Source organism: Amblyomma americanum, chromosome 1 (assembly GCF_052857255.1).
Source record: "Amblyomma americanum isolate KBUSLIRL-KWMA chromosome 1, ASM5285725v1, whole genome shotgun sequence".
NCBI classification, from domain to species: Eukaryota; Metazoa; Arthropoda; class Arachnida; order Ixodida; family Ixodidae; genus Amblyomma; species Amblyomma americanum.
This window is the reverse complement of record NC_135497.1, coordinates 393,526,299-393,543,263: the sequence shown is the minus strand read 5'-3', so window position 1 is coordinate 393,543,263 and position 16,965 is coordinate 393,526,299. Positions and strand designations below refer to the sequence as shown.

Below are 16,965 nucleotides of genomic sequence, written 5' to 3'. Positions count from 1 at the left end.
ACATCTCAGCAAATTTATTGAATGGGATTTCTCTGTTTTATCGATAAGGCAAGGCCTCGTGCTGACCAATCTTCGCGAATAATAACATCATTTGGGGGAGTTATTTCGAAGTCTTTGTTGCCTTTTTTCCTCTTTATGGGCATTTAACGTCCCAAAGCGACTCAGGCTATGAGGCTCCAGAAAATTCGACCACCTAGCGTTCTTTAACGTGCCCTGGCATCACACCGAACACGGGCCTCTAGTATTTCGCCTCCGTCGAAATTAGAGCACTGCGACCGGCATAGAACCCACGTCTTTCGGGTCAGCAGAAGAGCGCCATAAGCACTAAGCAACGGGGCGGATCTTTGATGCCTTTCGTTACCCAGGTTTCTGTTATAGCCATACATTCGGGACCGAAAGCTACTAATATTGTTTCGATAGACCGAGCTTATTAATAATACCTGAAGCATTACCCTACCGAAGGTTATTTTGGCCACTGAGGACGGCGTGAACGCAGGTTCAACGCACCGGTGGCTTGTTTTCTTGCTTCGTTTGAAGCTCACATTTTGGGAGGCACGTTGTTTTTTCCCCCTGTCAAAATGAAGACAACTATTTATCTTTAGTTTTTCGCATACTAAGGCAACTTTATCACAAGAGTCTTCCCTGGCCTTCCCATATTTCTATTACTTCTTGCTAATATCTCGAACGCGGAGTGAAAAATCTTCGCTGAAGGTGTAGCCAGTTCACTTCAATTTGTGAAAGCTGCGCAAGATTTTAATTTTTTCTCAGAAGTCGACGAGCGTGACAATTGATGGTCTGTTTGTTTTCCATTACCTTGCAAGTCTATGGATGCTTTCAACAGCTATTTATTTCAACTTCAAGGGACGCTTAATGAACTCTTCATTCACTGGGTGTTTCAGGAACTTAATTTTATTCTGTATCTTCCGGCATATCATAAAAAATGAGGTTCAATCTTCTGGATCAATTCCCGAGACCATCTAGCCTAATTCCAAGGACGATATGTTTTTCTAGGCTACCGACATGTTTAGTGCAGCAGGAGACATTTTCGTCGGGACATGTTAAACGTTCTGGTTTTTCACCGACTGATGTCAGTCGTTCTTCCTTTATTGTTTTTTGCAGTAATTTGAGTTAGCTGTTCTAAAACGTCCCAAAAGACGGGCCTAGGATTAGTCACGATATCTTCGGCAAGCAATAGCAACTTTGCAAGGTATGCTATGCGTGCAAGCCCTGCTGCCACGCCGTTTTACAACCATTCGCGCTGTAGCTGCCGCGGTGGCTCAGTGGTTATGGCGCGCGGCTGCTGACCCGAAAGGCGCGGGTTCGATTCCGGCCGCAGTGATCGAATTTCGATGGAGTCCAAATTCGAAAGGCCCGTGTACTGTGCGATGTCAGTGCACGTTAAAAAACTCCAGGTGGTCGAAATTTCCGAAGACCTTCTCTACGGCGTCCCTCATAGCCTGAGTCACTTTGGGACGTTAAAGCCCCATAAACCTAAACCACTCGCTCTTTAAAAGACCTGAAGTGTGGCGATTTGTTTACATGTCTGCTTATTGTGACAGCAGTGAGTCATCAGAAGTATAATTCAGATCATCAAGTGATATCAAATAAAGAATACAACGTTTAGTTAGTCGAACTTAGAGTGTCAAGATTACAAAGGCTGTGCTTGTCCGCTTGGGCACACTCTAAAAGTCACCCAGAGCTTTAAAAACAACGCGCACAGGTCGTCGTGAGCTGACCACAACAGCACTGCAGACCCACAGGCGCTGAGCGTAATCCTATGCAAGAAATGTGGAGACGTCTTCGGAAATAAAAATTATGAGGGCTGCAAGCCACAACTGATACACCAGCCATGCTGATGACCAAAAAATTCGCGGGATTATTACTCGCCAGAGGGTGTAGCTGACATTTTTAAGACCGACAACAGCAACTGCATCGATGCGTTTACTCCTGTGTACAGCTACCGCAGTAAACGAGGAAAATAGTAAGTTTAACAGCGAAGTGTGTGCTACGCTGCCTAATTGTTTGCCCACTAAGGACACTGTGGAAGAATAATGGCGTCAGCATAGTAACATATGTCGTAGCTGGTAATTTCCATATCCACCTGCTCCCCAAAGACAATGTTCCCCAGGAACGACAGGGCCAGAAGAAACGTGTACTGGGGAAGTGCTTGTCTCTAGATTGAGCCATATGCGGCCGCTAAGTCCAGTCGGGTCTAAGATCTACGCGCCTTCAGTGGAGCAAGGAGGAAAATGCGGTATGTGTCTTTTGAGGCGAGCTTTAGGATGTCGTGAAGATGTAATGATGCCAGACAACAACACCACGTAATCATCTGATGATGAATAGGGGATGTCCTTACAATTTAAACATGAATTAACCTTTATAGTGGCCTCCACTGAATTAAAATGAAGAAAGCTGTCCTCTAACGCTCTCCCTTGTGGGGGCAGGGTATGCTGCCTTAGCCCTGGGGTAGATTTACATCATTAAATATACGTAATACTTGCGGTTGGTAACGAAAACAAGCTTTCTCTTCAAAGCGTGCGAAGTTAAGCAGTTACGAAGATTTTAACTGGGGTTTTAAGCTCCTCAATGCGCTAACTTCAAGACCTCCGGTGTCGCGTTTAGGTGCCTTCTCCCACTGATAACTGCATAAAGTTACTACGCTTTGCAGTGCGAATATGCCTTTCTTGCCAAGAGTACAAGCGTTCTGTACATTTAGCGATTGAAATGACTACGGGACTTGACCAGGTTACCCTGTACCTAAGAGGGACTGCGCTAAAGGACAAGCTTGCTCCTTTTTTTACACCTACAGAGGCTTATTCGCGTTTAGAGTGTGGCACGACGCAATATCCGAAAACGCGTGTCAGCTAGACGCCCTGTGTTGTCTAGAATAATAATTGCTGCCACTTCCTTGATGAGTGAAAAAGAGACAAGTTCCGGTTCTTTTATTCAAGTTTATCATTTTAAGGCATTTTAAATCTAGTCTCCACAGCTGGCCGTTTGGCTGCAATATGGAACGTGTTCTGCTGTTTTCTACCCCAAATGTCATCTTTTACTGCAAATTGTTAAATTATGTTACTACTGAACATGCTCAGACTTCTGGCCTCTGCCGAAAGGCTCATTCCGAAATAGTGATGGTTATATATTCCCACCACTTACTTGGCAAGCACCACTCTGTAAATAAGTGACCTGCACATAAGGTTTTCTTTTATAGCACTGCAATCCCACTCCTAGTGTTTGCTCAATATTTTAAAACACTTCACATTGCAGACATTAGCACTCAGTGACTGACCCCACGCTATGATATGCATCACCCTAAACCACAAATGTAATCTATTACTGTTTCAACCGTCCTTCACCACCTTTATTTTCGGATGCAACTGAACTCCATCAGTGCCTTGCACGGACTCAATTCTTTTCAGTCAAACGCATTCCTACACGTGGGAGGTGCTAAGCCAACTTCATGGCAGCGCATAACGCTATATTTGTTCAGTGCGTTAGCACAAGAGCTCCCTCTCAGCCGCTTAGCGGTTGTCTGTGTGTACCCATCGCGGTGTAGGCAGCTATCCGGAACACCTGCTTGACATGACTTTGGACGGCATCAGAATCTGCCAATTGGATTGCGAGCAAACCGCCCGCCCTGGTAGGCGGCAGTTCCGTTAATGACTAGTCGAGAGATGTTGCTTGGGAAAAGAAACCTGGATTTCACAAGCCGCACCGGTGGCAGAACCTGCCATCCCAGGGCAGTGGCGAATCGCTTAACCGCCGCACCACTGTGTAGGAGCGTTAAGAGGACTTCGAGCAATCTATTAATGTAAAGTAGACAATGACCAATTCCGCAAGCTGAGCTTGGTGCATGACAGCAACAGATGCTTATGTGCCGCTAAACCCAATGCAACACTCAACACATTTCCGCATAAATGGCCGTTAACCTATTACCGCTCTCGCGTAATCAAGTTAAATTAATTCAACTAGTGCTAGCGCACCTATGTCTCATTTGGCCTAACCACGCTAAATCGTGTCATTTTTTTCTGATTTCAAATATCCTTGACAAGCAGTATTCGAGCTGAGAGTCCAGTCCCAATGTGCTAACTGCACTACAGAAGAGAATTGGTCATGGCAAAGTTTTTTCTGTTTTCGACGAGGCCTAGTGCCGTCAGCCGGCCTTTTTGTGGTTAAGTCTTGCGTCCCGTTTTGCTGAAAGTCTGCCGCATAAATTACTGCTTCGACTTATCCCGAAAGCTTCAAACGTCTTCACATTTTCTGAAGATCAGTTCCAAGCCAGAATAAACGGGTTACTATAGGTTGAGGTCGATAGAAGAAGACCTTGCCAGCACTACTAATGAATCGCTTGTAATAAGCAGGTTATCACCATTAGCTTCATAAACCCGCCGCTAAAGGTGGTCGCCTGGCGGAGCAAACATGAAATATCTTAGCGACGTTTTCAAAAGAGCCGCTAGCGAGTTGCACTTGATTCTCAACGCTATTAAAAAACTGCCTGGTTCTCGTTAGCCTCTATTTACAACCTCAGCAAAATTTAATTAGCGTTTTCATTGTGATTCCTGAAAATCCTAAACACTCCATAGCCCTTCCTCAGGCCGTTATTCAACGTACAACATATTTCTGCGACAGAATCACACCTAATCATTAAACCATGGAGATCGGCCTGATAGCTTGTGCTATCAGCGCTTTTGCCATAACATAAGAGGAGTGCCTCGGAAATGTGGCATGGCTATGTGATGAGGACGGCCAGCGCGATGAAAGGTGGGTGAGCACAGGGGGGTAGAGCACTCACCGTGGCTGCACTAACGTCATTCAAATGCTTCTCCTTAACTAGCTTTTGGAAGAGTGTTCCATGTGGAGCGTACTCCAGGATCAAGTATACTCGACTTTCATCGTGGAACCAATTATACAGTTCCAGAATGTTCTCGTGCCTGCAAGGAAATCACACAGTGAACAGGTCTTAGTCCTTGATTTTTAACGTCCAAAACAAACTAAAAAAGACGAAGGCAGACAACAGGACGAAACGCCACCTTCAAATAGTTTATTACGCACACGAAACGTACATGTATGTATAATTTTCATCAGCACATGCGCAGACAGGTCAACCAAAGGTCACGATCGCCAAGATATGAAGCACGCTTGTAGCAGCTCCCTGGCTTTCATGTATTTACTTTTACCGAGAACGCGTACGTAAGTGCAGTACGGGACTCGCACAGGGGGATTTCGTAAACCCCTGAAGAGGAGCTTTACGACATCTCCCTGTCATGCGACCACTCCTACATAGGACAAACTGGACGGTGCGTCAAGGAGCGAGCAAAGGAAAGTGAGCGAAATGAGGAAAAAATGAATTAAGGTAGACATTTACCGAAGCACATTTAAAAGTGCGAGTCTTGTACTTATGAGCCATGCTACATTTAAATGAAAATGAAAAATTGGTTTATCGAGGAAAGGAAATGGCGCAGTAATTGTCTCGCATATCTCGGTGGACACCTGCACAGCGCCGTAAGAGAAGGCGCACGCATTCTCGGTAAAAGTAAATACACGGAAGCCAGGGGCTGTTAGAAGCGTTTTTATCAAAAATATAGGCTACCAGTGCGTAAGTGACACTTCGATTTTGTTGCACACGGCTGCGAAGGGATTCCTGGAGCGTGCTTCTCACGTCTATTGTGATCTTTGGGCGACCTGTCTGCGCATGTGCCGATGAAAGCGAAGTGGTGACTGCAGTCAGGAGAGCAGAAAGGCTGCGAAAATGGTGTCTAAAGAAAACTCTTTATTTGGGCTGACTTGGGCCCACAATAAACTGAATGACTCGGCGGCGGCGTAGCAACAAGCGTGCTCGGTGGTCGTCCAACAGAATACCCGCCGCTGTCGGCCGTGCTCAATTTAAAGCTGATAGCGAACTTTCAAGATACTATCATGTTACTAGAACATTCTCAAACAACGCAGAATCAGCTCTGCCAGGAAGCGATCAATCGAGATAAATCTGGTCGCGTCTTGCATCGCAAACAAAACGATAAAGCGGCGTGGCGGCAGGTATGAAGAATGAACCAACACTGCAAAGATTCGTGGCAATATGTACGTTTCGAGTATGTAATAACGTAGATGGAAGTGGCGCCTCGTCCTGCGGCCTACCCTCGTGTTTAGTCCTTTTTTTTTCGAGCCTTAAAAATCATAAACCGAAGCCAACTAGTCCAATGGCAAGATCTCTTGAATGGTCTTATGATTGTACTGGAAGGTACGCATAATAGTGTTGGGCAGATATGTCTTGTAAATATAGATTTAAATAATCCTAAACACAATTTACTCTCTCATCGAACTGCTAACAACTTCGAGTATTTTTGAAAGTTGTCAATGTTAAAGAGCATTCAAAAACAGGCACTTCGAACCGAGCAGACACATGAAACCACAGAACAGAAACGGCCATTTAAAACATTAAGCAGAGACAAGGACACGAGGTATTCAAAGAGGGATTTATTCACGTCTCCTTTCCTTTTTTCGCGAAAGAAAGAATTCCAACGCAATTATTACGCCTGCCTATCTTCCTCACGTTGAATATTTTCCTGAGTCATTAGAGAAAACAATTAAAACATGAAAATAAGCAACAACACTGATGCTGATAAAAGCGACTGCACCATTGTCACAAAATTCGGCGCATTTTCGAAAACAACCGGTGCTGCGCCTAAGCAATCGCGCCCGCGCGCGGTAAAATAAATCAAAAACAGCGGGGAAGGATCCCCGGAGAGCGCGTAAACCGTGCGTGAGCTTTTCACTCAGCTCGCCGGCGGGGCGCCAAAGTAAACATAGACACGCGCGGCGTCGATTTTTCTCCAATGTCGGAGAAGTTTGTGCTCGTTGTCGACGGAAAGGGGGTAACCTTGACTGAGCCAAAGTGATACCCCCTCCCCTTCGCTCCTGCACCGATGACTCAGCGTGCCGCGAATGACCTAGATTGTTCTAGAAGGTGGTTTCCGCGCTCGACCAATGGGGTCGCGCGCCCGGCGCAAGGAGGAGTTTGTGCAGCTGAAACTGCGTGTATGTGTGTGCCTGCCCTGGCGCGAAGAACATAGGCGGACTGCGCCTATAAATGAGGGGCTTCAACCGCTGTCTGTTAGCCTGAGCCGCCCTTTAAGCTTCCGAGAAGCGCGCCCGCTCAACTCCCTGGAGAACACCACTCGCCCAGTCCGGACCCGCGAGGCAACGTGCGCCATCCTGCGGGACGGCCCCGTCGAGCTCCTCAGGTCGTCGGACTGTCGCAGTGCGCGGTGAACAAATTGTGTTTGCTTATTTGTCTCTATCTGCGTTATAGCACTTTAGGTGCAAAGATTCTGTTGAATTGTTATCTCTCTCTATTGTTACTTTGCACGAGTACATTGTATTTGTAAATCACTTTGTATGTGCTAGTACGAGTGATTGTAAATCCCTTGTATCGTCTCTTAGCTGTATAAACTGTTTTGTTTTGCGAACCTTTGGCTCCGACCCATTCTCTGGCTTGCGACCGGCGAAAGCTGGGCACCAAACGACCAACCCCCTTGTCACTTGGTAGCTGGTCTCCGGCTGAGCTTGCCACTTTGAGTCGAGGGCATCTCCTTTGTGACCGAGACCGCTACCCCCACATGCTCTAAGGGTGTCTGGGAGCGCACGCAAAAGTGCGCGAAGTGGTGACATATTCTGGCGTCCACGACAGGATGTTTGGTGCTTTGTGAGCTCAGAGAACAGAGAAAGAGTCGGAAGGAGTTTAGGAAGAGGTCGTAAACGAGTGTTTATCAGCAGAGCGATAGTGTGAGGATCCGCGCTGAGGCGGTTATTGAGGTTCATCGTGTAGAGGTAGTCTTCACCTTGAAAAGTTCAGTATCCGAAAATAAACTTCAAGTAACTAGTTGAGGTTGGCACCCAGATGGGGATGTCCGGGGCTGAACTACGGAAATGGGTGAACCAGGAGAGAGAGAAGGTTGAAAAGGAGAGACAGAAGGCTCTAGAAGAAGGTGAGAAAGAACGACAGAGAGTTCGAACGCGAAAAACAACTGCTTGCCATGAAGCTTGAGCTCCAACGTGCTGCGAACCACTCAGCGGAAGTTCATAGCGCTAGAGAAGAAGGCAGCGGCCTGCGGATAGATGCCAGCAGGTTGCTTCCCAGATTTGATGAAAAAAGAGACGATCTCGACATGTTCCTCAGGCGATTCGAAGGGATCGCGGGAAGTCAGAATTGGTCAGATGGTGAATGCGCTACCGTTCTTAGCACATGTCTCAGCGAGGAAGCTCTGAGCGTATTCGGGCGACTTTCTCCGTAAGATGCTGGAAGCTACAGAAAGGTAAAGGCCGCCTTGCTCAAGCGGTTCCTACTCACCACCGAGGGATTCCGAGATAAATTCAGAACAGGGAAGCCCACATATGGCGAAACGGCAACACAGTATGCGGCAAGATTGAGCCACTACTTTGATCGGTGGATAGAACTTTCAGAAATTGCACAGGAATACAGTGAACATCGCGAGCTACTCATCAAGGAACAATTCCTGAGTAGCTGTCACCCGAGCTTGTCGTTGTACCTGAAGGAAAGAAGGGCCAAGACTTTCTGCGAAATGCTAGATCTTGCCGACCAATTTCTTGAAGCTCAAGGAGGAACGAATCTGACCAAGATTAAGAATACGAATTCGGAGAGTGCGGAGAAAACCGACAGCCGTGATGCCCGATTTAGCCTAAAGGCTCCACCAAAGTGCTACCTGTGCAACAAGTCAGGTCACTACGCGTCTAATTGCCGCAACAGCGCTACGAACAGTAGCCCAACAGCTTGTTTTAAGTGCGGCCAGAAGGGGCACAGAGCCGCGGTTTGTCCGAATCCAGGCAAGCCCATTCCCCAGGTATCGTGCGTACGGGCCTCCTCAGGTCACCACCTGGAGGCAGAAGATGAAAATGGCTTTGTAGAACTAAAGAACGGCAAGAAGGTACCAGTCATGAACGCCGTAGTGAACGCGCTACCGGGAGCCGAAATGAACATCATGCCTGTCCTGAAAGGGAAGGTAGGAGAAAAAACAATTACAGTGTTGTGAGACACGGGAAGCAGCGATGTAATAATAAAACGAAAATTAGTGAGAGATAAGGATCTCACTGGAATGAAGAGCCTCGTGCGGCTATTGGACGGCTCGTTTTAGCGCTTGCCAGAAGCTGAATTACATGTGCGGACTCCCTACTACAGCGGGAAACTAACTGCACTGTGCATGGAGCGCCCCATATACGACCGCATATAGGGGAACATAAAGAGGGCAAAATTTCCAAAGGGCCCAGAAAGTAGCCACGAGACGGATAAATCCGAATCCTGCTCTTCGGAACAGCGCAGTGATCGCCAAGCGAAAAGGAAGTGGCGAAGGAAGCGCGAGCGTGCTAGCTCAAACAAAGGAGCAGTGAAGCCGACAGTCAAGCATGAAGAACAGAAGAGTCCCGCGGATGAACATTCCGAGGAAGAAAAAGCGTTTCCGCAGGAAGGGCCGGGCACTGAAGCAGAAAGCTGTGCGAAGCCGAAAGAAAGGCCACGGAATGGTCACAAGGAAGCAGCGAAACGCGAAAGACATCTCAAGAGGACAAGGTGTCTGAAACTCCGGCTAGGCTCAGCTTAACGCACATTGTGGACACGTTCATCGTGTTGTTGTGCACATTACTGCAGCTGCATTTCGATCGCACAGGAAAATTATGGAATGTGACCAAGAGGGCATTCACACCAGTCAATATTGTGAGCCTGTGAGTTTTGACGAAGGTGCCCTGGAATCCATCAATTGCCTTGTTTGTGTGTGCATACCTAAGCGCACAATTTTTTTCCGAGTCGGCAAATTCATCTACAGTATTCAGGTGGGGCGAAACAGAAGCCCATGTTGACCGAGAAAAAGACCCGCGAGTCGAAGGGACTCTTGTTGCGACAAAAGGCAACTGTGAAGGTCTCTCACGCGCGCATTACGGAAGCGCAAGTAGGAAATGTAGGTGGAAGTATCGGGTAAAGTATGTATGTACTTGTGTGCTTCCAGTGTAATGTTATGCTAATGTGTGGCCGAGTTGCGGCATGTATTAAAGTCGAACTTGACTAATGTCAAGTGTTATGTGCGTGGAGACCTCGTTGTAGTGAAGTGTGTATTCTGGCATTCGCCATATAGATTGTGAGCGCAAGCATGTGCGCACGAATTTTGTGTTTTGTTAATATTGTTGCGCAATATTCGTAAAGAAAGGGGCAGTGTCACAAATTTCGGCGCATTTTCGAAAACAACCGGTGCTGCGTCTAAGCAATCGCGCCTGCGCGCGGTAAAATAAAACAAAAACAGCGGGGAAGGATCCCCGGAGAGCGCGTAAACCATGCGTGGGCTTTTCACTCAGCTCGCCAGCGGGGCGCCAAAGTAAACATAGACACGCGCGGCGTCGATTTTTCTCCAATGTCGGAGAAGTTTTTGCTCGTTGTCAATGCAAAGGGGGTAACCTTGACTGTGCCAAAGTGATACCCTCTCTCCTTCGCTCCTGCACCGATGACTCAGCGTGCCGCGAATGACCTAGACTGTTCTAGAAGGTGGTTCCCGCGCTCGACCAATGGGGTCGCACGCCCGGCGCAAGGAGGAGAAGGAGTTTGTGCAGTTGAAGCGACGTGTATGTGCGCGCCTGCCCTGGCGCGAAGAACGAAGAGACGCGGACTGCGCCTATAAATGAGGGGCTTCAACTGCTGTCCGTTAGCCCGAGCCGCCGTTTAAGCTTCCGAGAAGCGTGCCCGCTCGACTCCCGGGAGAACACCACTCGAGGCAACGTGCGCCAACCTGCGGGATGGCCCCGTCGAGCTCCTCAGGTCGTCGGACTGTCGCAGTGCCCGGTGAACAAATTTTGTTTGTTTATTTGTCTCTCTCTGTATTAGAGCACTTTAGGTGCAAAGATTTTGTTGAATTGTTATCTCTCTCTATTGTTTGCACAAGTGCATCGTATTTGTAAATCACTTCGTATCTGCTTGTACAAGTGATTGTGGAATCCTCTGTATCGTCTCTTAGCTGTATAAACCGTTTTGTTTTGTGAAACTTTGGCTCCGACTCATTCTCTGGCTTGCGACCGGCGAAAGCCGAGCACCAAACGACCAACCCCCTTGGCACTTGGTAGCTGGTCTCCGGCTGAGCTTGCCATGCTGAGTCCAGGGCATCTCCTCTGTGACCGAGATCGCTACCCCCACACGCTCTAAGGGTGTCTGGGAGCGCACGCAAATGTGCACGAAGTGGTGACCACCATTTGTTGCGAATTCTAATTCAAGTAATTGAATGTGTCATGTTTGTAAATAAAGCACACCAAGTGGCGCAGCGTCCCCCTCTCCTCTGGGCCCCTTGCGAGCCTGGCCGCTCGTTTACAAACGTCGTCCTTCCCCCGAGCTTCTTCCGCGACGTTGTTCCGCCATGCGACTGACGCGAGCTTGAACTGCACATGGCGACTCCGGGGCTGGCAGCGAAACGCCAGTGCTCCCCGGCAGTGTAGTGACCATATCTTAGCGACCACAGGAAGCAACACTGAGGTGGCCCCAGGGACGTGTTGCGAAGCCACCAGTCATGACATAGGTCGAGACACGAGCACCCATCTTCTTTGTTGACTGCGTACGTTCGCGTAAAGCAGCGACGTGAAATGCCGCTGAGTGCGCGCCTGAGTTTCGTATGATATTAGCTCTGCACTTCCTGAAGTATAAAATTTCGAGCTTGTTTTTATTCGTTTTGAACATATAATAACCCCAGCAATTTTGCCGGATAGAAGGGACTCTAAAGAATGCGGTGTTATCGACTCAGAATGTTTAAAAAAAAGACAGGTTGTTCTTTGAATAAACCCACGAGGTTGAAATTTATCCGAAGCTCTCCAACACGGTACGTCTCTCTCTCTTCCTTCTTTCATTTCCTACTTCTTCCCTTCCCTCATGGCGCGGTTGAGGTGTCCACCGAACCTGGGATGTTGGCAGCCCCGACTACTACATGTAGACCGGTAATCTTCGCCTTAACAGCTAATGGCCTTAAAGTACACCAGGAGCAGGATAATGTTCAAGCTACAATGTAGCACGACTCACTGTGTTAGAAGGTACATACACTGATAGCCCATTCGTGCCAATGCGGGCTGGAAACCAAGCAAACTTACCGCATCGCAGCGTGAATTTCAATTTCTTGAATCAGCTGACGCTCCAGGCGGTGACGCTGCAACTCGGACTTCTGCAGCACCTGCACGCATAACGTTGGTGATGAAGATTAATTTATACTGTCACGTAGTAGTGACGGGAGTCCAGGCAGTGAGGAAGACAGCGAAAGTGATTCTAAAAGTAAACTTTAAGGGGCTGAACTGCGCCCTGTCACGACCCAGCTGGCGACCCAGCGGCAGAATTTTCTCACGCTTGGCTCGGTTGGGATGACCTTCCCCTTTGACTGGTTCGCAGAGAAGGACGCCTGGGGCCACAACCGACGACGGACAAACGACGGGGGAATAAAAGGACTGCACGTCAAGTAATTAACCGTGCCCGACAGGAGCCGGCCCGATCGGACAGAGCTCGCCGCAGCTGAGGCCCGTGGCGCCGCAGGGAACAGAGATGTTTTCGACGGACACGTTGCAGCTTGCAATACTGTTGCACCACAGTAGGAAATAGCAGTGGACTTACGACTTCTCCTCCTTTCCCATGGGTCGTCTCTGCAACGAGTGACTCCGCTTGCTATGTTCTGTGCAACTTTTCCCATCTTGGAGAAATGTGCCTCGTGTTTGATTGGCCACCGCCTGATGAAGGGGCGGAACCTTAGGGGTTTAAGGAGCGCGCCGAGTGAGATTGGAACTTCCATCTCGCACTCCAGGGATTAATGCAGCTATACTTCATTATTGTACGGCTTGGCGAGGCCGTCCTATCAGTTGCTTGCGCCTCCATGACAAGGAAAAATGAAGAATGAAGAAGCCTACGAAGAGCTCTTGAAGTCACTTCGTCACCAGTGAGAACTCAATGGAGTGGCTGCGCACCGGGATCTCGTTGCGTGGGACTGCAAAGGGCGACCACGAATGCTGTCAAGGCAGTCTTTGGAGAAGGCGTTATCATAAAGACGTGCTTCTTCCATCTGTGCCAAAGCGCCTGGCGTAAAACTCAAGGGTCCGGTATGGTGAACGTCTACAGGCAAGACCATGAATTTTGTACTTTCATGGGAATGCTGGAGGCTTTTGCTTTCCTGCCGCTTGACGATGTAGATGGAATGACAGTATTGAAATTCCTAATACCATAAGCTGACCAAGAAATAGTAGACTGCTTCGATACTATTATTCGATAGTGCACACAGGCGGGCAAGCAGAGCTAATAACGTGGTAACCTTCCGGAGAACGCCACCCACCTATCGCCCTGCAACGTGGAGTGCCCACGCGGCAACTCTTGATGGAAGACAAAGGACGAACAATTATAGGAAGCTTGGAATAGAAGGCCGGGAAGTATGGTGGGCCACAGCCGCCCAACTGTGTGGAAGACCATTGACACCTGTGCTAAGACGCCGCCACTGTGACCATGAAGATCGCCCAGTCTCAAGTCGGTGCGTCTCCAAAGAAGAGAAACAAATCTGCTCTCGTGGCCATGCAGCAGTGTATTCAGAACTTATGTGCAAACTACATTGCCAGGACGACCAAAATGAAAGATTTCTTGCGTGCTATTGGACAAACAATCCGGTTTTAACTTTATCATTTTTAAACTTTTAACGCTGAAGTCTTACTTGCTCCACTGCGTGAAAATGTACGTGCGTGTGCTTTCACGGTCAGGCTAAGGGCTAATGTACACCCGGTAGTGCCTGTAGCAGTTATTTAGTTTTTATAAAACTTCATGGAGAGTGCTTACTTAAATTGTTGAGAAAGGTACAGTTTTGAGAACTCTTCAGCAGAGCCTTCTAAGTCAATTGACATCTTAACGCAAAGCAACGACACAGAACAAAAAATACTTGGAGATTATGGTGCTGAGTTTCGCTTTCCCATAATCAATGGGCCTCTCTAGTCGAATACAGTGTGCACACAGTGCTCACGCTGTACAATAATTGCTTCAAAGTTCGGCTGCGCAGGGCTGAAGAGTAGACGAAAATCACACAGGATTTTCTTGGATACTTGGCAAACACCGCAACGAGAAAAAAAACGCAATAGAGAATAACAGATAAAATGAGCGCTAAGAAGTATATTTCAAACACCGAGATAACATATATCTAAAAACGCGAAGACAATAACACCAATTTTTAAGTACCATCCAACAAGGCCTCTTCATTATCAAACAGGGGGACTGTAACTGACTTGCCCAAATCGGTGAAACTTCGATGATGTGGTAGATCTCTGCGATTTCACAAGTGCGCCGTAACGGTGCCTAGGAATGACACTCCTGTTTTGAACTGCGCCATCCAGAAGCATGTGTCCACGATATAAGACAGGCGGGTGCAATAGCCACACTTCTGCGCATACCCATGCTCTCTTGGGCGTGCGTTTAGGCAAAGCCTCGCCTCGCTAAATTAAGTTCCTGTTGCGGTTAAAGTCTGCACACTAAAGGGTTCAAGCATGAAATAGTTTCGTCTTCCTTGAGACCAGCTTTGTTTAAATCTTGCTACCACAAGGTTGAAAGTGTTTTCGACGGGTAAAAACTAGGCTACCAAGCTAGGTGTACGGTTCAATTTGTTCCTGAAGCCTCTAAGCAATTACTAAAGACTGTCACTACTCTTCAGAGGGCTTGCAGAGATACGATCGCGTTATCGAGCGTTGTCTCTAATTCCCCTTTTGCGGAGCGAGGGGTCAAATGTAACCTACTTGCTGGGTTGGCTTTCAACCCCTGCAGACAAGAACAGGGCAGATTTTAATCCTCTTTGTTTAGTGCTTCCAGCTCATGAAGGAAAAGATGAGAGCAGGTTTGATGAGATTAGGATTAAGAAAAATTTGGCTCAGCATTTTTCGGAGTTTCGCACGTGTGAGCTTTTTCCAGCACGCCGTCAGCTGTGCTGCTTCTCCCGACACGCCTGATAAAGTTCTCCATTTCCCGGTATTGACATGAGCGCCTCAGGTTCTATAAAAATGTTAGTGCTACATGTTCATCGTACTGAGGTACCAAGCTTACACGTGAACACTAGGCACCAGCAGACAACCTATGTGAGGGTTTGATTGCTGCTGAGCAGCCAGCAAACCAATGGGAACACATTCAAGCAGCGAAAAAAATGTTCGCATGTTTGGGAAGAACAAAAACGGTGATGATGATTGTGGATTTTTATGGCTCAAGGGCATCTGTGGCCCACGAGCTTCATGGTACAAGGTGTTCTACTTCTACACAAGATGGGGTTAAAGACCCACAAAAAACATGTGGAATTTTTTTCTCGAGGCGCTTGGCTCGGTGGCAATGACCTTCCCATTTGACTGGTTCCGGAAGACCCCTGGCGAAGCAACCGACGACGGACAGACGACGGGAGAATAAAAGGACGAAACCGTGTCCGACAGGAGCCAGCCCGACCGGAGAGAGCTCGAGACCCACGGCGCGCCCGCATCCCAAGTGATTTGACACGGACACGGAGCCACTTGCACCAGCTTGCCACAGTGCTGTGCCACTTTTCCCATCTTGGAGAAATGTGCCACGTGTTAGATTTTTCACCGCCGTATGAAGGGGCGCAACCTTAAGGGATTTAAGGAGCGTGCTGAGTGAGGACGGACGCTCTGGGCCTTGGCGACAAGGCTCATCCAGTCGTTCGACGCATCAACTCTTTAATTTTGACTTTCTGCTTTTATCCTTAAAAATGTAAAGAAGTTTCTTCAAATTGCCATTAAACCCGCTAGTTTTCGTTATCCCAAAAACATCAAGTTCCATATTTCCTCAGCCGTAAGGCTGGGACACGCTACCCAACGGAGCCCGGGGTTCGAGGTAGCCGCTGCGTCCGCAACAGTTCGAGGACAGCCAAGACAGCGATTCGTTTACAATAAATATTTTTCAAGTTCCCCTTAATGGGGAATGGGCTCGTTTCCGTCCAACATTTTCAGAGCGGCCATGGCGCTCAGGGGACATATTTGACCCGCTTACTTTTGTCTCCGCTAATTTACGTGCGAGGTTCGAAATTGTGCTAAAAGTATTATTTCATTGTTCCTAATACATAGACCTACAATTTTTACAAAATTTCTATGCGAAACGTATAGCTCTTAAAAACTTGTAGCTCTTTACGTGCGAGTTCTACGAGGCTATAGCGCCAGTTAGGACTAAGCTGGTGCGTATTAAGAGCCACCGTATTTTCTAAACAAGCAGCATGAATAAATAGGACGCAATGCGCCTATCACAGTTTCCCTCAGGGGCAATTCATTCAAATCAACAAACAATTAGATTTGAATTCTCTCGTCCCCTCTTTCTTAATTTCTATTTGCGAGAGCGACCGCTTGCCTTCTGGGATTGTCTCCATTTACCCTTGCTCGTGGTATGCCTGCCTTAAGCACCAATGCATGCGTGGTTTTTGTCACTACATACCGACTACTTTATGCATCATAACATGCATAAGAGGTCGTCGAGCAGCCTCTGATGCACCACATGCGAGCTCCTGTATGGCGGCATAATGAAGTCATTCGCCAGCAATTACGTGCTGTAAAAAACGGATGCCCACAATACGAATGCAAGGCTCGTAACCCGAACTACATGTACTGATCTCTATGCTTACTCACCCACCTTTAGAGCAACGATGAATTTCGATACCGCTTCCCGGGCCACGTACACCTTTCCGAATCTGCCTTCTCCTAGTGGTCGGCCTATATCGAAGTCTCCCAAGCTCCATTTCTTCGGTTTAGAGCTGCAATCAAATATCAATTCTTTAAACATAGAAGACCGAGCAAGAAACGCACGAAGTAAACATTGCACCTAATAAATCGGTAAAATGCGACAGAATCTCAAGCGCTACAACAGAATGAGTGCACCCCCTGTAGCTTCCCTCATGTCAGCTTAACGCGGCGCACGTGGTCAGGAAAAAAGTTGCGGGG

At 47.8% G+C, this 16,965-nt stretch overlaps 1 protein-coding gene across 1 annotated transcript in view; it reads right to left on the bottom strand.

Annotated features, from left to right (window-relative positions):
• LOC144101961 (aurora kinase A-like) overlaps window positions 1-16,687 on the bottom strand; it is a 33,897-nt gene extending 17,210 nt beyond the window's left edge. Inside the window, exons 1-3 of the mRNA XM_077635204.1 lie at window positions 16,658-16,687; window positions 12,121-12,200; window positions 4,793-4,931 (exon numbers count right to left, since the gene is read on the bottom strand). Coding sequence (XP_077491330.1) covers window positions 4,793-4,931; window positions 12,121-12,125 — 144 coding nt within the window. The 5' untranslated portion in view covers window positions 12,126-12,200; window positions 16,658-16,687. The remainder of the gene's footprint in view (window positions 1-4,792; window positions 4,932-12,120; window positions 12,201-16,657) is intronic.
• Between the last annotated feature and the right edge of the window lie 278 nt (window positions 16,688-16,965).